This window comes from Zonotrichia albicollis, chromosome 3 (genome assembly GCF_047830755.1).
Source record: "Zonotrichia albicollis isolate bZonAlb1 chromosome 3, bZonAlb1.hap1, whole genome shotgun sequence".
NCBI lineage: Eukaryota > Metazoa > Chordata > Aves > Passeriformes > Passerellidae > Zonotrichia > Zonotrichia albicollis.
Genome location: NC_133821.1, coordinates 13,409,989 through 13,428,909, shown reverse-complemented (window position 1 = coordinate 13,428,909; position 18,921 = coordinate 13,409,989). Strand labels below are relative to the sequence as shown.

Below are 18,921 nucleotides of genomic sequence, written 5' to 3'. Positions count from 1 at the left end.
CATCCACAGAGCTGTCAGAGCAGGAGGGTGGCATGGCAGAAAAGCCAAGGCAAGCCAGAGATGTCACTGCAAAGCAATGCTTCTCCATCCCTGGCAGGTGGGAAGGGAGGCAGGGAGAGACTTCCTGGATACTCAGATGGTCCCCTCAGCACAGGCACATCCATCAGGTATTTCCTTAAGTGACTTTGCTCTGAGCTGTGCCTCCATTTCTCCCATGAGAATGTTACTCCTTTTATGGCCAGAAACCTCCTCATTTCTAGGTTTTTTCATATTCAGTGTAAAACTATTTATCTGTGGTTTACAGTGCTTCTCCTTCCTTTAACAGCTTCTAAACACAAATTTGTTCTAAGGAACAGCATTGGCCATGAACTCAAACATCCTATCACAGAAGCAACCAGAATTCATCTAGAGAGAGTTGTTCCCCATTCTGAAGGAACAGTTGCTACATGCAGTAAGGAGAAGCACGTTCCCAAGGCAGAGATGGAACCTGGAACTCTGTTTCCCGCTGCTGCACACACATGCTGGCCCAGCCCACACTCTGGGCACGACTTTACCTTCAGCCACGGTGAGCAGGTCGCCCAAATCGGTGGAGGAGGGGCACTGGGCCGGCTCTGAGGAGCTCCTGACATTCCCCAGGGGCAGGAAGGGGTCGTAGTCAGAGGAGGAGAGGTCAGCCAGGCTCAGCACATAGTGGCTTTGCTGCGTGTAGGTGCTGGAGCCATTGATGCAGCAGTGCAGGACCTGCGGGGACACGGAGCCAGTGACAACCTGGGACAGTCCCCAACACACCCAGCGAGCAGGATCCCCAGTTCTGACACACTACACAACCCACCCATGTCCAAATTCAGCATTTCTAAATTAACCGTCTCCAACTGCACTGATTCTGTGCTTTTAACAGCTTGCTTCAGGACTTGTTCTGTATTTTAACAGCCCACTTCAAATAATCCAAATACTACTGCAAAGATTATTTTGCCTGGCTTGTTGTTTTAATCATTTTACCTTTGTCTTCACCATCCCCTGTCTGTTCTACATCTCTAATCTTATCTTCTTAACATTTTCCATTTGTAACTTCTCACCTGGATGACATGATTTTCTAGTGCTTGACAAAGCTGCTTCTGTGCCTTCTGGGTGTGTGAAAGGCATCTTTAAACAGCCAGGCAGAGCAAATCACCTTCTCTTCCCCTACTCACTCTGTAAATATAATCCAGCAGAGGAGCTCTGGATGCATGTTGATCCTCCACAGCACCAGCAGATACAGGCTCCAGCAGCATTTTCATGGGCAGTGCCATGCACCAGTCCAGCAAGCAAAGCAGCAGTGAAACTATGAACTGAACAAGAACACTGTGCTTAGGTACACTCTATGAAATTCACCCAAACTTTAGGGTACGAATTGGAAAGTTTAAAATTCAGCTCTGGTTCAGAGCAACCTCATTTAAAGCCCCCCTCAAACAGCTCTTTTCAGTGACACACCTTTTTATCTGCTTCCATGGAGGAGTACTCAGCACCGGGCAGGAGGAACGCGATGGTGGCCACCAGGATCTGCAGACAAACAAACAAGTGTCAGAAAGGCACTCAGCTTCTTCCTCTGCAGAGACAGATCTTCCACAGGGTGTGGAAGACAGTTCCACAGGGCGTGGAACAGGTTAAGTTCTCCCAGGAGCACCCAACTGCCCGTGCCAATCAATGAGAACATTTTACTGAGCACTTTGCAAAGGAGTCGCTACAAACAAGGGACCTACACTGGGAGTGTAGGAAGTACCTCCCTCACAATTAAAAGAAAAGGAGTTAACAAAATCACAGCAGCCCAAGGAAGGGATTAAGACAACTTTGCATATGATTTCCATACAAACATTTTAAAGAATCTGACGTACTTCTGTAATTTTCCGGCACAGGGAGGATTCGTACTCCTGAAGCTTCTGCCAGTAAGACACCAGCAGCTGAAGGACATCACAGGCTACCTGAGCTACCAGCTTGTTGGAAAACTGGAAGAAAAAAGGTGATTAAAAGCCAAATAAAATATTCAAATACAAGACACTGCGTTCAGATTTTCTACATTTCATTATTTTGCATTTTTGCAAGGAACAAAAAATAATTAGTGTTGTGAGATCACATGGTCAGCATCAGGAACCAGCAGGTTTGACACTGTCTGTGTGATCTTTTATGTGAGTTTGCTGGGGAAGGAGTCTATAGGTACACAGGCTATTTTGCAAATATTCTGCGTGCTGGCACAGGACACCACAGCAGCAGCCTGTGCCTCAGATTACCAGTGGTTATTTGCAAAGTGGAAATGCCTTTTTTTTTTCCCAAAGCACAGTGATCAGAGCCCACCACAGCAATACCTTCAGTGTCACACCTATGACATTGATGGCTTTCTTCACGTGGGGGTGGCTCGTGCACTCCGTGAGCTCCTCGCAGATCCACACACCGAGGCCACAGATGGCTATGCACCTTTGGGAAAAGGAAAAGAGAGCTGGGCAGGAGATTTAAAGCAATATTTAGGGGGGAAAAAAAGGAAAAAAATGCACAAAGATGAGATCTCTGTTTCCCCTCCAGCACGACAGGCCAGCACCTTGATGGTGCAGAGTAAGGCTTAACCTCACAGGACCAAACCACAAGGCAGCAGCAGAAGATAAGCAGCAAGAAAGACTTTTCTAAGTCATAAATGGTTGGACTTGATAATGTTAAAGGTCTTTTCCAACCTAACCAATTCTATGATATTTTCCCATTTCTTTTACTTGGTATTTTACCTTGCAGCTTCACATGGCTCCTCTGTGGCATTCTTCAATAAAATATTTATGAGGCAACACTAAAATAACAAAATAAATTAGAATTAGCATCTTTGTCATACATCTACCTTAAAATTGTTGAATTTGGACATAGTTACAGGTGAAGTGACTTTAATTCCCCATCTGTTGCTAAAGCATCTTTACCTCATGCCAGTTGTATTTTGTCAAGGGAGAAACATTGATTACAACTCAAACATACAGGCCCTTGAGGACAAATCAAATCAGCTTACAACTAATGTACAGGCAGCAAGAGGAAATCAATTCATTTACAGTGTCAAGGGGCAGTTACAAACAACAAGTGGTGGTCGCTCCATACAAACTGCAGTGTTCAGGCTCTAAGCAAAATATGTCATGAAAAATTTAGTGTATTATTTAGTACACAAAGCTGTCTTAATTTTAGAAGTAAGACACCTCCAGCGACTCTCCAAGGCCTGATGAAGAAGCAAGAACAGGAGCCAAGCATGTGAAGGGATTTCTGCATCCTCTTTGGTTCTGCCTGCTCAGGCCACACATGAGGCACTCCGAGATTCCTCCCCAGCCATCCCTAATTTTGAGCAGTGGATCACTGTGGTGCCTCACGTTTATCAAAAGCAACAAAGGCTTGTGTGAGGGCAATCACTTGGGCAGGAATGAAGTCACTGCATAGGGAAATCAGGTTAGGCTATCTAAGGATTTACAATAAATGTGGCTTTACCTTCAAATCTGCACTTCCTGTGATGTTCTCGCCAGCTTCTGAGATGGGTCCCAGCTGTGGGATTCCTTGGTAGGTGTTGGGAAAGCACACAAGAGCACCAAGGATGGTGTGAGCTTCAGAGCGGGGAGCCTGGCGAAGGGCAAGCAGGAAGAAATAGTCACAAAAAAAATAGGTGATCTCAATGTGAGAGAAATCCCTGCTCCAATAGAGCCATCAAAAGCACCACAGCACGAGCTATAAACACATTAACTACTGTGTATATGTTAAAAATGCAATGCACACCCAGTTTTATCCACACAGGAGAAATGAAGAGGGTATTTTGGTTTATGGCTTTTCCCTGGAAAACTGAGCATCCATTTCTTATTAGCGTTTAAGCTTTGGATCAACAGGAAGGCTGACCAAGCTATTTAAGAGCTGATGGAAGAAGTGTGGCTGGATAACCATTCCAGCTCTGCTGTAACAGGAGAGGGCTGTGGCCCTGCACAGGGCCACCTGCTCAGCCACACAAATGGCAAGAGCAGCAGCAAAAGCCCTGAGCCAGAACAGACCAAAAGGTCTCCCATGAGCTGGTGCCTCACATGCAACAGAGCTTTCCTGTCTCTCCCAGGACTGCCAGACCTTTACCTTTATTTTGGCAGCCCCTCATTGACTTGCTATTTGACTTATCCTTTGATAATTTAATCATTTAGAGTCACATTTCTGTTGGTGCTGACATTTAGCCTGAGATGCTGCCTCACCCAGAGTTCCCCGCTCTCTCTCAGTGTCTGCTCGCTGCAGTGGCGCTCACAGGGCTCTATAGGCGAGCAGGACACGCTTTCCTCATGCATCAGCCTTTGGATCAAACACCTCTGCAGCAGCAGTGTTGCCTTCTCCCAGGATTTCCCAGCCCAGCTGCCGAGGCAGCCGCGCTCACCTCCGGCGTGTCCGCGCTCAGCACGCGCGCCGCTGCTCCAAGGAAGTCCCCGATCAGCATCGTGAAGCCAGGCAGCCCCAGGAAGAAGAACCACGGCAGGCAGTGCTTTATGACAGTGTTTAGGATGTCCTGCAAGAGAAGGCACCTGTGAGAAAAGCCAGGACACACGAAAGCAACAGGGAGAGTGTCAGAAGATTTAACTTTGAGGTTTGAGAAGATTTAACATTGAGGTTCCCTAGTCCCACACTGACTGAGGTGCAAATTCCCAGAGCAGAGCACCGTGTGCAAACTGACCTCCATGAAATCATGACCTCCCACTTCATGGGTGTGAAGTAGCCAAAGTGCATTTGGGATTTTGGAAACATTTGTACCCCTAAATTCCTGTTCAAAGCCCACACCGCCATTCATGTCTCTTCGTGCCTAAACAAAATCATTCTGTTAAACAAGACTTCAGACTCAAGCATCCAAACACTGAATGGACATAAGATGAAGCACGGCAGCAGTCCAGAGGAGTGAGTTCCTCAAATCTCTCAGAATTCCATGCCACAAGAACATGAGCTGCCCTCCCAGGCCTGCTCCCTGCTTCAGGTGCCCTGAAGGAACAGAGCAGCAGGCCCAGCTTTGCTTGCCATCACCCTGCGGTACAGAACACATTCCAGATAAGCCTTTCATCTCTAATCCTTCCACATTTTAAGTCTTCACAGTCTCTCCAAACCAGAGCAAAGTTCCTATATTGAGTTAAGATTTCTTCCTGCAAGCTTTCAGCAGGTTTAAAATTAGGTATAAAATCTATATAATCCTTTACATATGACACTATTTGCTGAAGAGCTACATCAAGTTACCTCTATACTCACTAGATAATGATTTTTCCACTCAATAAAATTTTGAAAAGTTGCAAAGGAAAACCTTTTTCCGTGTCCATCCTTACTGGTTTCATGATGTGTCAAAGACAGCCTAAGCTAGAGACCCCCATAATGTCCTCTCAATCTCATGCAGAAGCTAAAGCTGACAAACACATGCTCAATCTCTACATGAGGAAGCCAAAGCTGACAAACCCAATTTTCTCTTCACAGAGAGATGCTTGAACATCACCACTATTTTCTCAAAGCCCTCTAAACACCTGCACAGCTCCTAGTTCGTGTTCCACTAAGCGTTTGCAACACCAGTATCCTATGAAGAAACTGCTATATATTCAAATAAACAGTATTAGTTTTTAACATAGTAGCAGATAATGCTTTCACTTTCCTGAATAAGATAAAATGCCACTCAAGTTAATGTTTAAACTTGTTTTAATCACTTCCTTTGATACATTTTAAGTCAATATGGGTCAATGCAAACATTGAGAAGCAGAGCAGATGGATGCAGCCGCTCATAAAGCGGGTGGTAAACTCTCGGTCGGCGCAGAACAAAGGACATACCTTGTCATAATTAAGGGCTGATTAACGCTCCGTGCTGCTCCAGCACAGCACACCTGTACAGCAGGGCCAGGTAAGGCTGGGCTGGCCCTGAGCAGAGCAGCAGATGGGAACAGGCTGCTGCTGACATGTGCCACAATAAAAGAGCCCGTGCTAACCTGGCGGCACAGGGAGCTGCTCCAAACAACTGCATTAACTCCTGTCCTCACCCCAGAGCTCCCATCTGTCACACACCAGGGCACGGATCCCTGCACAAGGGATCTGTGGGCAAGGAGAACCACGAAACATTACTGTCACACACGAATGCTGTGACAGCACACACGGTCCATAAGGATGCAGGGATTTACTCGCTGGTTACGAGATGTAGTGCTACTAAAAATAAATCATTTTCCGTAGTGAGAAACCTTTCAAAAATTCCCTTTGAAAAGCTCTTGAAGCAGTCCTTAGCTTCCCTTCACATTCCCAGTGCAGGCACACACACCCAGAGGGAAGGCACAACACACATCTCCCAAGGGAGGGCAGGAGACAAACCTGCTCAGCTGGGCTCACCCCAGGCCCTGAGCACATCACCCTGGGCACTTTGGGTCACTGCACCTCAGCTGGGGCTGGGCAGGCTGTCCCCTGCCTGGGGAGGGTCAGCACCAGCCTAGGACAGCACTCACAGGTGGCCTGCCAGGCTTGTCCCCTCTCCCAGTGAGCAGAGAGCCCAGCTCACAGCACCACAGGATTTGGGGCAGCAATCTGGGGGCTCAGGGAGCTTATCAGCAGAGAGAGGCTTGTGAGAGGGCGAGGGAGCCAGGACATCTGTGCTATCAGCGATAGGGCAAAATCAGGTAATTCAAACAGAGCCGGGCTTCCTTCCCTCCCTGCAAACGTAAACTCCGGGTAGCAGCTCCCAGGCTGGTCAATGAATCACTTTAATTGAATGCTATGTACACAGCAACTGGAAAACACAAGCCATAAGAAAAACATATGGTGATGGCCGTGGAAATTGGTTTACTCATTCTGCACAGTGTTGTTGCTTTACTTCTTTCATAATTGACCTTTAGAACGATAAATGTGTAAAATAATTTTGGTTTATTGTGGCTCCAAACCTTTCAGCAATTACACAAAATGAAAATTTAAAAGGAAGTATTCATTCTGGAAGCATTTCCATTGTTTACATAATTGCACAGCTATAATTTAGTGTTCATGTTGTTAAAGAAAAGTGAAAAAAAGGACCATTATGGACTATTTCAATTCAGAATGATGCTCTGTGGTGTTAAAGCTGCGGAAGAGGGAAGAGGAGGGGGCAATCGCATGCATGTCCTTCTCAAATGCATTAACCCTATAAATGGCATCATATTTCAGTGTAGGTTAATCTAGTAATTCAAATTATAAGGTTGTAAACATCCACTGAGTAAGCGAAATAAATATATGCAAGTTCACTGAAAGGTCAATTGCAAAAATATTCTTCACCTAATTTTTGTTGAAGATTTTGCAGATTACAGGTGTAACCAAATAGCCTGCCAGCTGCCTTCCTCATGTTTCCAATTGTCCCTCCACAGGAACAACATGGATTTTTCACTGAAAGTTCACTCTGTTCCTCACCAACAGACACCTCACTGGCAGCTGAGATCTATGGCACGGGAAAGATTATTAATTTACAGAAGGCTTAAGACTTCCCTTTTCTACTTTAAAGGAACAAATTTACTTCCATTTACTTATGTCAGGTTTTCCTACCTACCATGAAGATTCAGGTAAGAGTTAACTTGTCAAAAATTAAGTTGCAACACAAATTTATTAAGTATTTTGACAACCTCAAGAGACACAGGATTAATTTATCAGAAAGCTGCATTTCAAGGTGCCAGGTAAAACCAAACCCCAAAACAGTTACATTTTATACCCCAAGTCCCTCAAGGCTGGAATATAACAGAGGGAGGTTTTTTTAATATCTCCCATTTTGGGGCATGTCTGATGCTTTCATAAGTGGGGAGAGCAATAGGATAAAGGACTAGAATAAATATTTTGGTTTGTGCACACACAGAGCACGCAGTGGATACAGGTACAAGGGTGTGGGTGCCAAGCCATGGCACTGCCTGGAAGGCTGAGGTGGCTTTGTGTCCCCACACACATCAATCCCAAGTGCCTGTGGCAGCATTGCTCTGAGCTCTGACAGACCACAAGAGCAGAATTTGGGTGGGATGGAAGCTTAGGAAGGACAAATTAATTACAGCAAAATAAACAGAAAAGAACAAAACTACCAAAAATCACTCCAGAGCGCACAGCTCCTGCAGTTGGCAGGGCCTGGCTCCCCCCTGCTTCCAGTCAATCTTGCAGCTTTTTTATCCAGCACTTCCCACTCAGCCTGGTCTGGGCAAGCAGAGGGGGATGTGAGAGTTCCTATGAGACCCTGGCATTTGGACTTTTGTTTGTCCCTACTGGAAACATGCTGTCTGTTAACACTTTTTTCAAAGCACTCAAAGCACATAATGGGAGCATACAGGCAAATTTTCCACAGGAAATGAGATAAGGGGTGGATTAAAAGAGGGAGAAAATCATGGCATCCATTGGAAAGAAGTCTCGAGAAGCTAAAATAGGGGAATCTAAGCCTTAATAGACTGCATTAAGGTTATTTCATTTTAAATGGCAGTTTAAAGAATCTAAACAGCATGATGGTTTCTGTACAACACCATCAGGCAAGGAGCACCTGTTCCACAGGGGACAAAAGCAAAGCTACTCACTACTTACTGCACCTTTACACAGCTGCTGCTGCTCCTGGCTGCTGAGGGACACCTGGGCAGATGCAGGCACTCAGTTTGTGGTGATGGGGAGTGGGGCTGCAGCCCAGCCCCAATGGGCACAGCTGTGAGAAGAGGAGAGCAGCACTGACAGCAATGAGCCTTGGAGTGCCCAGGGGCACTGACCAAACACCAAAGGGAGCAGAGGGCACACAGGTGCAGTTCATGTAAGATGAAGAGTATGAAAGGTTCTACTGAAGAACAAGAAAGTGCTGATGCTTGAAGCCTTCTCTGCTCTCAGTTGTACCTCCACCATCAGGCAGAAAGATACAAAAGCCCATAAATGCTGGGGTGTTTTTTTTTTAATGTCAGACCAATGTTAACACAAAGAGTTAATTAATGACTTCTCTGGTAGCAGCTCTGCTGAGAAATGCTTCCTATTACAAATTAGCCATTTTCCACACAGAGAGCTCCAGTGGGTGTTTCTACAGAAGCTTGGAGCTGCTGCAGCAGCTTTCTTTCCCTCATCACCTACAGTGCCTCTGGAACAAATAAAGATGCTTTGGGACAACTTTGGGACAATGGGCACTGGCACCTCAGCACCTCTACTGACAGAGCTTCTCACCCACAGCATCCTTGCACTGCTAAAAGGAACTGAACAAACACAAAGCTGCTGAGTGCCCTGGCTGCAGCCAGGCTGTGCTCCACAGGCAGGCCTGCTGCTTGTGATGACATTTAATCACCCAGGACATCTGCCAGCTTGGCTGGACTGTGGCGATTTTCCTCTTATTCCATATTTAAAGTTTGTTCTGCTCCTCGTATTACTGGACTAAAAAAGCCACTAGCAGAGTCTCCTCCCTTGGCCATCCACTGTCCTTTCCACACAGAACCTTTGAAGTCTCTACCTTTGATTATGTTCTCCAAAAACATAAGTGTCCTACTCCAGAGGTCCTCTGGCAAGTAAGCATGACTACAATTCAAATTTATTTGTTAAACTCACTCCCAAAGTCAGGAATACAAGTGACCCCCTTGCTTGCTTTGCAGGTAACCTCTGAGTTCCAGGTGACACCCCAGCATTGGTGACAGGAGTCACCAGGCACAGTATGTGATGCTCACCATGGTAATAGGGTGAGACTGGCTAAAAAATGACGCTGAGCAGCAGAGGGTTGAACCCTGAAAAAGAACTGAAAACCTGCCTCTTTTTACAGTGTGCCTACAAGGTAAGAACCTCACCTGCACTTCCTTTTTCTCTCTACGTGCAGAAATTTAGACAGAAATAAGAAGCGGCAACACAGAAGCCCACAGAATTCTCAGAAGACAATCACCAGCAATCTCAAAGGATTATTTAAGTGCCAGAAAGACTCAAGCTGAAGAATCCCAATTATGCCATTTTCTGAGAAGTGTTGGTAGCTTTTTTGGGATTGTTTTGGTCCTTTTGTTATTCAGCAAAAAGGAGGAAGCTGTGGAGCAAGGAGATGCTTATCAACTTTTTCAGGTGAATGAAGCAAAAAGTAATGTTACAGTGAGCAGCCAGCAACAGTAATATAACAGCAATAATAAAATACATTTCTATTCCTGGTTCAGGTATTTGCAAAACCTGTGCATTGCAGTGTCAAATTTTGGGCTGATTAACAAAGCTGCATTTATTACCCAAACCAAAGGACACACCTAGTTGCAGCTGCTCCAACAGGAGTTTTCTGACCATCAGGCTCACCTGGCAGCAAAGGCAGCCATGCCCACCCAAACTGCAGCAGGCTATCCCACAGCACCCCTACCAACCACTCCCCAGGAACATTTCCTGATTTTCAACCCCCTAACCATAGGTAAAGCACCTTCCCTAGCCCCCACGTGGCAGTGAGCATCCCAGTTCTCTTTCCTTCATGCTAGAGGCCAGGGAGGGAAGGCTGTGAGCCTAAATGAATGTCATTCATAAAAAAAACCAGGAAAAAAGCCCAGACTAGGCCAGCAGCAGAGCAGTGCCACAGGCTGGAGCAGCTCAGCAGGGAGGCACCCCACAGATGGTCACTTGGCCCTTGACCCTGGGCCCCTCCTGCGCTCCCTGCAGCCGGCTTCTCCCACCTGGAGAGGTGATGCAATTCTTGCACAGAGTTGTTCACTTCTCCAGGGATGTTTGTTGTTAGACACTTCCACATGGACAAATTAGCTGCAGCTCATTACCCTGCTGTCTCCTCTGCTGAGCTAATTGCTACATCCCGGGCTCGGAGAGCCAAGGGAGCCTCCTATAAAATACACCCTCCTCACACTGCTCTTTTATGCACCCCCCAAGAGCAGGCTGCAAAGCTGGGCTGCACTTGCTGGAATAATTCTGTACTCATTCATAGCATATCCAAAATTGTATTATTTTGTTTTTCTAGCAGCACCAAAAGCTACACAACATAACAGCAATTTCCTATTTTCGCATCCTTAAGTGAGTGAGGAGCAAAAAGAGAAATACAGTTCAAAAAAACATTTGTCATGCAAACCAAAATATTGAAAACCATTCAGGTGAAAGAGGTTCCTGACTGTAATACTTTTAATTATGTAACTACCTAAAAAAAGCTCTTCTGAAGTAGCCAAGGTGATTGCCTGGAGCTGGGGTGTTTTTCTGTGGCTTTCCCACATAAATGCTAAAAGTTGCACTAGTGATCCATACAGAAGGAAAATTCCTCCATGAGACACCTCCCACCCTTTCTTCTGAGAATGTTCCTTACTAGGGAGAAATTTATGCCTGAGATAAGCAGACAAACCCACTCTGTGTTAAAAAGGCCACCCCAAGTTTACTTTATTTCTGAAATCCTGGAAAGCATGCTAGGTTCCCTGTTCCAGTGATCCCACACTCTCTCTGATAAAGAGGCTCCCACTCTCCGAGCACCCAATTGCCCTGGAAATACAGGAGCAGGAATAAGGATCCTGCTTCCCATCAACACCTTGCTCCAAGGCACTGCCAGTTAACACCTCATCCAGTTCCACAGCTAAGGAAAACAGGCGGGAAGGACACACACAGCAGCCAACCTGTGGTCAAGTGTGCCACCAAGAGGCAAATGCAGCCACCAGAGTGGGGAGCAAGAACAAAGAGCAGCAGCAGCCTGCAAAACAGCCAGGGAAACCATGGAAGGACTGCAGCGTGGGGCTGCAAAATATCCAGGGAAACCATGGAGGGATTGCACCATGGGGGATACAAAATACCCGGGGAACCCTGCAGCAATGGGTAGCTGCAGCAGGACTTCTAGGATTTTCCAGGAGAAAACCCCTGTCTCTATTCTTATCTATTTAAATGGAGTGTTTTCCAAATGCTCTAACTTTTCAGGAGGGAAATGAAGGGGCAAGAATCTGGTAACAATTCCTTCTTTCCCTCTATCATCTCAGAAACAATCAAACCTGTCTGGTTTCCTAAACGCACATCAGTAACTCCCAGGATTTCCTGAGCGGTCCCTCTGCCCTTTGTTGCCAACCACAGATATCATTCCTACAGCTATAAAAACATGCAAGCACTCTTAGATAGTCTTGATTTTGGCCAAAATATATTTCTGAAGAGTTTCCATGAGCACTGAGCTGTTTCTGTGAGACAACCATCATTCAACACCCTAAGTCTGTTCCTCATCTCGCACCGAATGCTTTATTCCTGAGGACAGGGAGACCGGGAACAACTGCTGTGCCCACAGCAGCAACAGCAGGTTTTGGAGCATCTCCTGCAGCCCTGGCATGGCTCAGCAGTGGCACAGGAAGCAGAGCTCATACCTGGTCCTGGCTGGTGAGCCCCAGGCGCATGACGAAGTAGAAGTGCACCAGGAAGTCCGAGTTGGGCAGCAGGTCCTGGCGCCGGCTCATCATGGCGCAGAGCAGCCGGAACGCCTGCAGCTTGCCCTCCTTGTACTCGCTGGGCAGCATGGCTGCCTGCAACAACAACAGACCCTGCATCACTCCCTGCCTGCCCCACCAGCCAGCCCATGCCAGGCGTGCCCAGCAGCCCTCCCACAAAGCACCAGCTCAACTCCAAAGAGCCTTTGGAGGGCACGCGCTGTCTTGGCCAGCAGCGATGGTGGAAGTTAAAAATAAGGCAACTAAAGGCACACCCAATTCAGCTCTGATATAGAAGAAAATACTCCTGTGTGGGAACTTCAGAACTGACCTTGAACAGCCATGATGCAAATATCCTGAGAGGAGGGATCAGGACGGGAGGAGAGGGAGTTGACTGATTGTCAACGCTGATAGCGAGGTTGTCCCTGATCTGATGGTTTTTAAAGAACAGCATTAATAAAACCAATATCTCTTCTAACACTCTGTTTTTTTTGCATTAGTACATTTTACTTTTACTTTATATACATTCAGGTACTACACCTGGGGCTATACAGAGCTCCCACTTCAGCCAAAGCCACCAGGAAAGCTTGGTCTATGCTTGCTCCCTGGCCAAAGCAAACATTGCCAGTTTGAGTCACACTGTGGGCCTTTACACAAATACCAATGTCTGTACTACTTTTTTCTTTGCTACTGTTTCCTCACCCCATTTAAATTCTCTTGTCATTGGACAGGATTCTCTGCTGGAAACCAAACAAGACAAAGCTTCCTTTACAGCAGAGCCCTCCCATGCCATGTTTATGCTCCAGCTGCCAACACTAAATCCCATTTAATAATAATTTCCACAACAAAAGAAACGTGTCATTATCATTAGCTGTAAGTATTACATACCTTTGCAAGTTTAAACCACAGCTCATAAAGGTAGCCAAAAACTTTTGCATGGATTTTAGGTGACTGTATGTTGTTCACATCTCCAAGAATTCCCAGGATTCTCCTCCACAGCACAGCAGCAGAATCAGGATGCCAACCAATAAGGCTTCCACCAGCAATTATACTGCAATCATCAGCCAGGAACTCACTGCTGTCTGTAAATTTAAAGTGTGCCATTTCCACAAGTTAGAAATGCAGCCTAAGCATGAACTTAGTCAACAAAATCTGGTCTTTACTCCTCCTAACCATCTTCCATCTCACAAGAATTTTCTTCCCCAAATCTCTCTTTTATTGCTGGAGCTGCTTTAGAGTCAAAGAAAAACATGACAGCAAAGGGGCTCACAGGTGACAGCACCACAGGGCACAGCACTGCCACTCCACACTGTCCCCAAACGAGAGGGCTTTTCAGTAGGGAGGCAAATTCAGCTAAATGCAATATTCAGGTACCTGAGGGATGTATTCAATCAATAACTCACTTTGCCAACATTTGCCTCACTCTTACAGGTAGTATTCCTATATTTATAAAGGTCCTTTGTTTTTTTGTTTTTTTGTTTTTTTTAAGATCACACTGTGTATCAAGACCTGGCAATGCAACTGGACAAAGGCATAAAAAACCACAGCTGAAGAGTCTTGAGGAATGTGCTCAGGCATCCCCACTGATGCAGAGCAGCTCCTGAGACAGCAGAGCCTGGAGAAGGCTGTCAGGGATTTGTAATGGGATTTATGCTCTTAAACAGTACAAATCCACACTGAAGTGCACATTTTAATGACAAGAGCTGGTAGCTGCCCTCCTGTCACAGACAGCAGCACAGCCATGCTGCTCCTGGCATACCTGCAGCAACCAGGGCATGGAAGGAGGGTGCAGGAAACCTCGACACAGGCAGAAGGAAATAACTCATGTCCTCAAAGACTCAAAGAAGGTTAGTGAAATAAAAGGCATTTTAGATGCTTTTATGTTTGAATATATTTAAAAACAACTCTGGGGATTTTTCCTCCCTTTTGTTTTGCAGCATTACAAAGTCTCAAAGTGCTAAACCACGTGTTATTTATTCAGCACATTAGAATGCCCTCCTACAGACCTGTGCTGAGGGAAGTGGCATCTCTGCTGCTCAGTGGCAGTGCTGTTCTGCCTTACCCTATCAGGTTTCCACAGCAGAGCAAGCTGTGGCTTGGCTGAGGCAGGAATGCAATCAAGGGCACTTTGGCTCTGCTGGGCAATGACACATCTGTTACCCACTTCTCCTTTCACTCCACATTACCTGCCAGGTTGCTACATGTGGTTCTTCCTCTGCACCCCCAAACGAGCAATTCTTGCACCACATCAACAAACAATGAATTTATCATACACAATTGTTCTTACCATAGGCAGTATTACCTTTTTGTACAGCAGCAGTCCCAGTTGGACTAGGTGTGTGCTGGTTCATTAAAGCACAGATATTTCAAAGGAAAAGTCAACATGAAAAAGTACCCTTGAAATTGTGTATCCATCAGGAAGGCAGCCTGTAAGACATCCCTACATTACTGCACTAAGCTCTTGACCTAATATCTGACTCGCACTACCAGATGTAGGGTACCTTTACAAATGGCAAAGAATCAACCATTTCTTTCCTATCAGTCAGAAAATACAGTGAGACATTTCCTCAGACCAAGCTGCTATGAAATAAAACCTGTTCAGTTGAAACATATATTAGTGTGCTAATGGGCAGGCCCGTGAGTGCCCAGCCACCACTCTAAGAAGCCCAGTTATTTTCAGCTGGGTGGGCAGTGGTTTTCTGGATCATCATTTACTGGCAAATCAATGGATGATACAAACCCCTTCCACTCTGAGCGAGCACAATGAAGGGTCCTTGGTGCCTTGTGCCACATAAGCCAAGTAAGGGGCACAAGCTCCTCTTTAGAGGACACAGTCTCAAGCTACATCAGGAAAGGTATAGGTTGAATATTGGGAAGAAATGTTTCACTGAAAGAATAACAAAGTACTGGAATGCTCTTCCCAGGGAGGTGGTAGAATCACCCTCTCTGGATGTGTTTAAAAAAAGACTGGACATGGCACTTGGTGCTATAGTCTAGTTGAGGTGTTAGGGGTTGATGACCTTAGAGGTCTCTTCCAACCTCATTACTCTGTGATTCTGTGGGGCACAGTGTGAGCTCCCACCCCGTGGGCCCGTGGTACCTGTGAGGTTGGCGGGCTCCTGCGAGGGGCTGAGCTGGAGCCAGCGCGGTGCCGCAGGATCCCCGCCCACCCCCGCGGCCGGCCCCGCCTCGGGCTCATCCTCAGCTGCCTGCCAGGCCACCAGGGCGATGTCCACGTCAGCTGCACAGCCCAGGGACGTGTCACTGCTCACGCTCTCACCTGCAAACAGCACGGTGCTGCTCACACCTGCAGCAGCAGGGCGCTCCAGAGAAGCGTCCCGGCTGGCTGCACCAAAATCACAGCAGGTTTCAGGTGCTGCCCTTGGCAAAAGGGGCACTCACTTTTCTCCCTCTCTCTGTAATACCCATGAGATTGCTGCAAGTCTGCTTTCAGATCCAACTCAGCTGTACTGCTGCTCCTCTGCATTAGCACCTGCAGGGAAAGAATCCATCTCAGCTTATAGGGCTCTGAGCACTACACCACACTCCAGCAAATTTCACACACACACAGTCATTAGAAATTAACCACAACCCGGTCAAGACATCCTTATGAATATTCAGAGTACCCAAGTGCTTGTCAGTGTCCTTAGGAAAACATCAGGCTTTCCATTTCATTCCTTATCCTCCCTTTCACAATCTCAGTTTTCACACCAACAAGCAGGATTTTTTTAACCTATGTTTTTCAAACACATCTGAAATAATTTGTTAAGGTATAAAAAAATCTTTCAGCCTTCATATTTCACAGAGATGATCAAGCTAAGTCATTTAGTGTTTCAACTGTTCAGTCAAAAGTTGCCATTAAAAATGTATGAAGTTTGCCTGTGCTGATGTCAACTCACACTAACATCTGCCATGCACGGCTGGTGATAGGAGCTGTGCTGAACAGAAGCATTTTCATCAGTGCTTTAAACCATCAAACATTTATTCCAGTGTACTGTAGCGCTGTAATAGCCATGAATTATTTATCTTTTAACAGTTACAAACTTCTTGTTGATATTTCAAAAAAAGACCAAAGCCTTGTGTAAGACTAGAGCAGAGATGCAACTGCAGAAGCAGCTGATGAGATCAGGAGGCACAGACTGATCACAGCCAGCAGGACAATAACCTGCTACAGGGCTCACTTCCAGATGTCACACCAGAAAAGGGATTAATAACTTTTCACACTTTCACCTCCTAGAGTTTCTGAATGTTAAAAGGCTTCTGATTAGAAAGAAAATACTGCTACGATCTTCACAGACATTTCTTTTGGGTTTGCCTTACTTGCTCAGCTTCGTGCTCCTTTACATATCCCTTATTTTCCTGAACTGATTTGGAGTCTGAAGTTGAATTTCCAGCCTTTTTACCTAGAAGGTTCAGAAAGGAAACAAGAACTATAAACATTTGCAGGACCAAAACACACAAGAGGTCTCATGTAAATTTCAGCTATGTTTACACGTCTCATATTTATAGTTAAGGGCCACACAACACTTAAATGGGATACAAGAAGCTTTGAAAAATCCTTCAGAAGCATAACATACTTACAAGAGAGGAAGTGAACTCCAACTGCAGCTTGAATACACAAAATTCAGATGCAAGTCAGGTGAAAAGTCAAAGAGTTACATACAAAGTGCACACACATTCCAGGTTTCATTTTCCCTGCTTTACAAAAGGTCACATCCTGCATTGACAGTCTCTAACTTCTTTAAAAAAGTTCTTTCAACAACTTGCCAACTATGCAGCAACTAAGAAAGTGAGCTAAAAATGTATTTTAGAGGAGAGTTGGAAACCAAATTAATTAAGAGCAGCATTTGTGAGGCTGAACTAGTCTCAAATATTTTCCTTGAAAAACACAGTATTGCTGCACTTTATCAGAATTACCTTGAAAAAAATCAGATGGAATCTGATCTGCAATATCTGAAGTGCTGCTGCTTCGAGTTAGCTGCTGCTCTTGGTCTGCAAAAAGGCCTGCAGCTTCTGTTCCTTCTGAATTTTCCAGCTGCTGAGATTCTTCAACTTCTGTTGATTTAATTACAACACAAAATATTTTCAGGAGCTCATATGTACATCTGTGAACGCCTCACCTAAGCTCTATGAAAAAGCAACCCTTGCAAATATTTTAAAAATTTCCAAGATAAAATTTACCAATTATAACTTAAGTTCTCTAAAATATCCTTAGAAAACTGTAAAGTTTAGAGATGCATGATCACGATAAAAGGTCTACAAAAGGAGAGAAGTGATTTTGGGAGTTAAAGAGGAGCAGGTCCCATGAACAAAGCTGGGTTTTCAGTGCTGGAGACCCCAACTGGGCCCTGTTCATTCTTGAGACAGAAAGAGGAGAGGCAACAGAACTCCCTTGAATGTGGAGAGAGGCTGGCTGTGCTCCCTGAGTGCCTCCAGAAAGAGAGGAAGGGAGGAGGAATAAAGAAAGGCAAAAACTTAAGAGTAAAAAAAGCTCTGAGGTACAAATAACTTGGGTTTAGTTTGTGAGGACAAATCCAACCAGGCAACTTTTGGTTTGGCTGTAACTGCAAATGAGAAACAAAAGGAGGAGAGAGAGGCATGAAAATTTCCAAGAGAAAATAAACTGACATGCTGGGGAAGGAGCAGTGGGAACTCTTGAGATTGCAGAGCAACACAATACTTTGAGAAGTTCATTTCCCTTAGCATTTGGGAAAAAAAAAAAGAAGCTAATAATACTCCAGTGTTTCCACCCTGCAGTGTGCAAATTTTAATATTGCTTTACTACTTAATAAACAATGTAGGTATTTCAGAAAGTTATCTCAGGAGGCACGTGCACAAAAATGAACATTTCTGGTATTGACTGATACCAGAAAGTCAGCGGACTTTCAATGTCTTACAGAAGGCAATAAAATAAAACATTCAATGCAATTCCCCAACTGGAACAATTTCAGCATTCCCACCATAATAACTTGAGATGAAAACACACCAAAGATGTTCCACTGAGCAGGAATCCCCACAGGGCCATAAAGCACCATGGACAGAACTCTCCTTTCTCTTGCTACTGCAGGTAATGAGTCTGGGCAGGACTCAGGAGTCACAAATCCCTCCCAGGAAGCAAAACATGGGAATTTTTACTTTAGTTACTAGGCAGCATAGATCTAATTGCAATTGATGGCAGTCTTTAATATCAACATGAACAAAAATTGCTTTGCTTGCAGTGCTGCAAACATTCTGAGAAGAACCAACCAGACAGAAAGGGAACAGACAGAGAGCAGTTTAAAAATATAAAGAACATTGATATCAAAGATGACTTTAAAGTACAGTACCTGACAGTCTGTGAGAGCAAGAAGTGTAAGAGATACCAGGGAAGAGAGAGCTCACAGTGTGAAGCAGAAGAGGTACACTTTTAGTGGCTGGCAAAGCCTCATAAAGATGGACACAGTTGCTGATAGACTGGCTTCGCTTAGCTTACAGGAAAAAATAGAGCAATAATTATATCAGGAACACAGTGAAATATTGCAGTTCTGAGTGTCACAACACAATAAAAGCCAGAGTTTTGGGATAAAGCTTTTTAGCAGTAAGCCTAGGGGCTTCT

General features: G+C 45.2%; 1 protein-coding gene across 6 annotated transcripts in view; it reads right to left on the bottom strand.

Moving 5' to 3' along the window:
- Nucleotides 1-18,921, bottom strand: part of RALGAPA2 (Ral GTPase activating protein catalytic subunit alpha 2) — a 95,490-nt gene that overhangs the window by 49,325 nt on the left and 27,244 nt on the right. For 3 of the 6 annotated variants that reach the window (XM_026793261.2, XM_026793264.2, XM_074536757.1), the window contains 17 exons: nt 18,653-18,793; nt 17,244-17,381; nt 16,908-16,934; nt 16,647-16,729; nt 15,729-15,819; nt 15,427-15,606; nt 13,215-13,408; nt 12,658-12,756; nt 12,267-12,422; nt 4,394-4,522; nt 3,481-3,609; nt 2,748-2,806; nt 2,340-2,448; nt 1,872-1,982; nt 1,471-1,539; nt 1,191-1,328; nt 555-741 (listed from right to left, as the gene is read on the bottom strand). In XM_026793261.2, coding sequence (XP_026649062.2) covers nt 555-741; nt 1,191-1,328; nt 1,471-1,539; nt 1,872-1,982; nt 2,340-2,448; nt 2,748-2,806; nt 3,481-3,609; nt 4,394-4,522; nt 12,267-12,422; nt 12,658-12,756; nt 13,215-13,408; nt 15,427-15,606; nt 15,729-15,819; nt 16,647-16,729; nt 16,908-16,934; nt 17,244-17,381; nt 18,653-18,793 — 2,040 coding nt within the window. The remainder of the gene's footprint in view (nt 1-554; nt 742-1,190; nt 1,329-1,470; nt 1,540-1,871; nt 1,983-2,339; nt 2,449-2,747; nt 2,807-3,480; nt 3,610-4,393; nt 4,523-12,266; nt 12,423-12,657; nt 12,757-13,214; nt 13,409-15,426; nt 15,607-15,728; nt 15,820-16,646; nt 16,730-16,907; nt 16,935-17,243; nt 17,382-18,652; nt 18,794-18,921) is intronic. The other 3 variants (XM_026793263.2, XM_026793262.2, XM_026793266.2) reach the window with 3 other exon arrangements.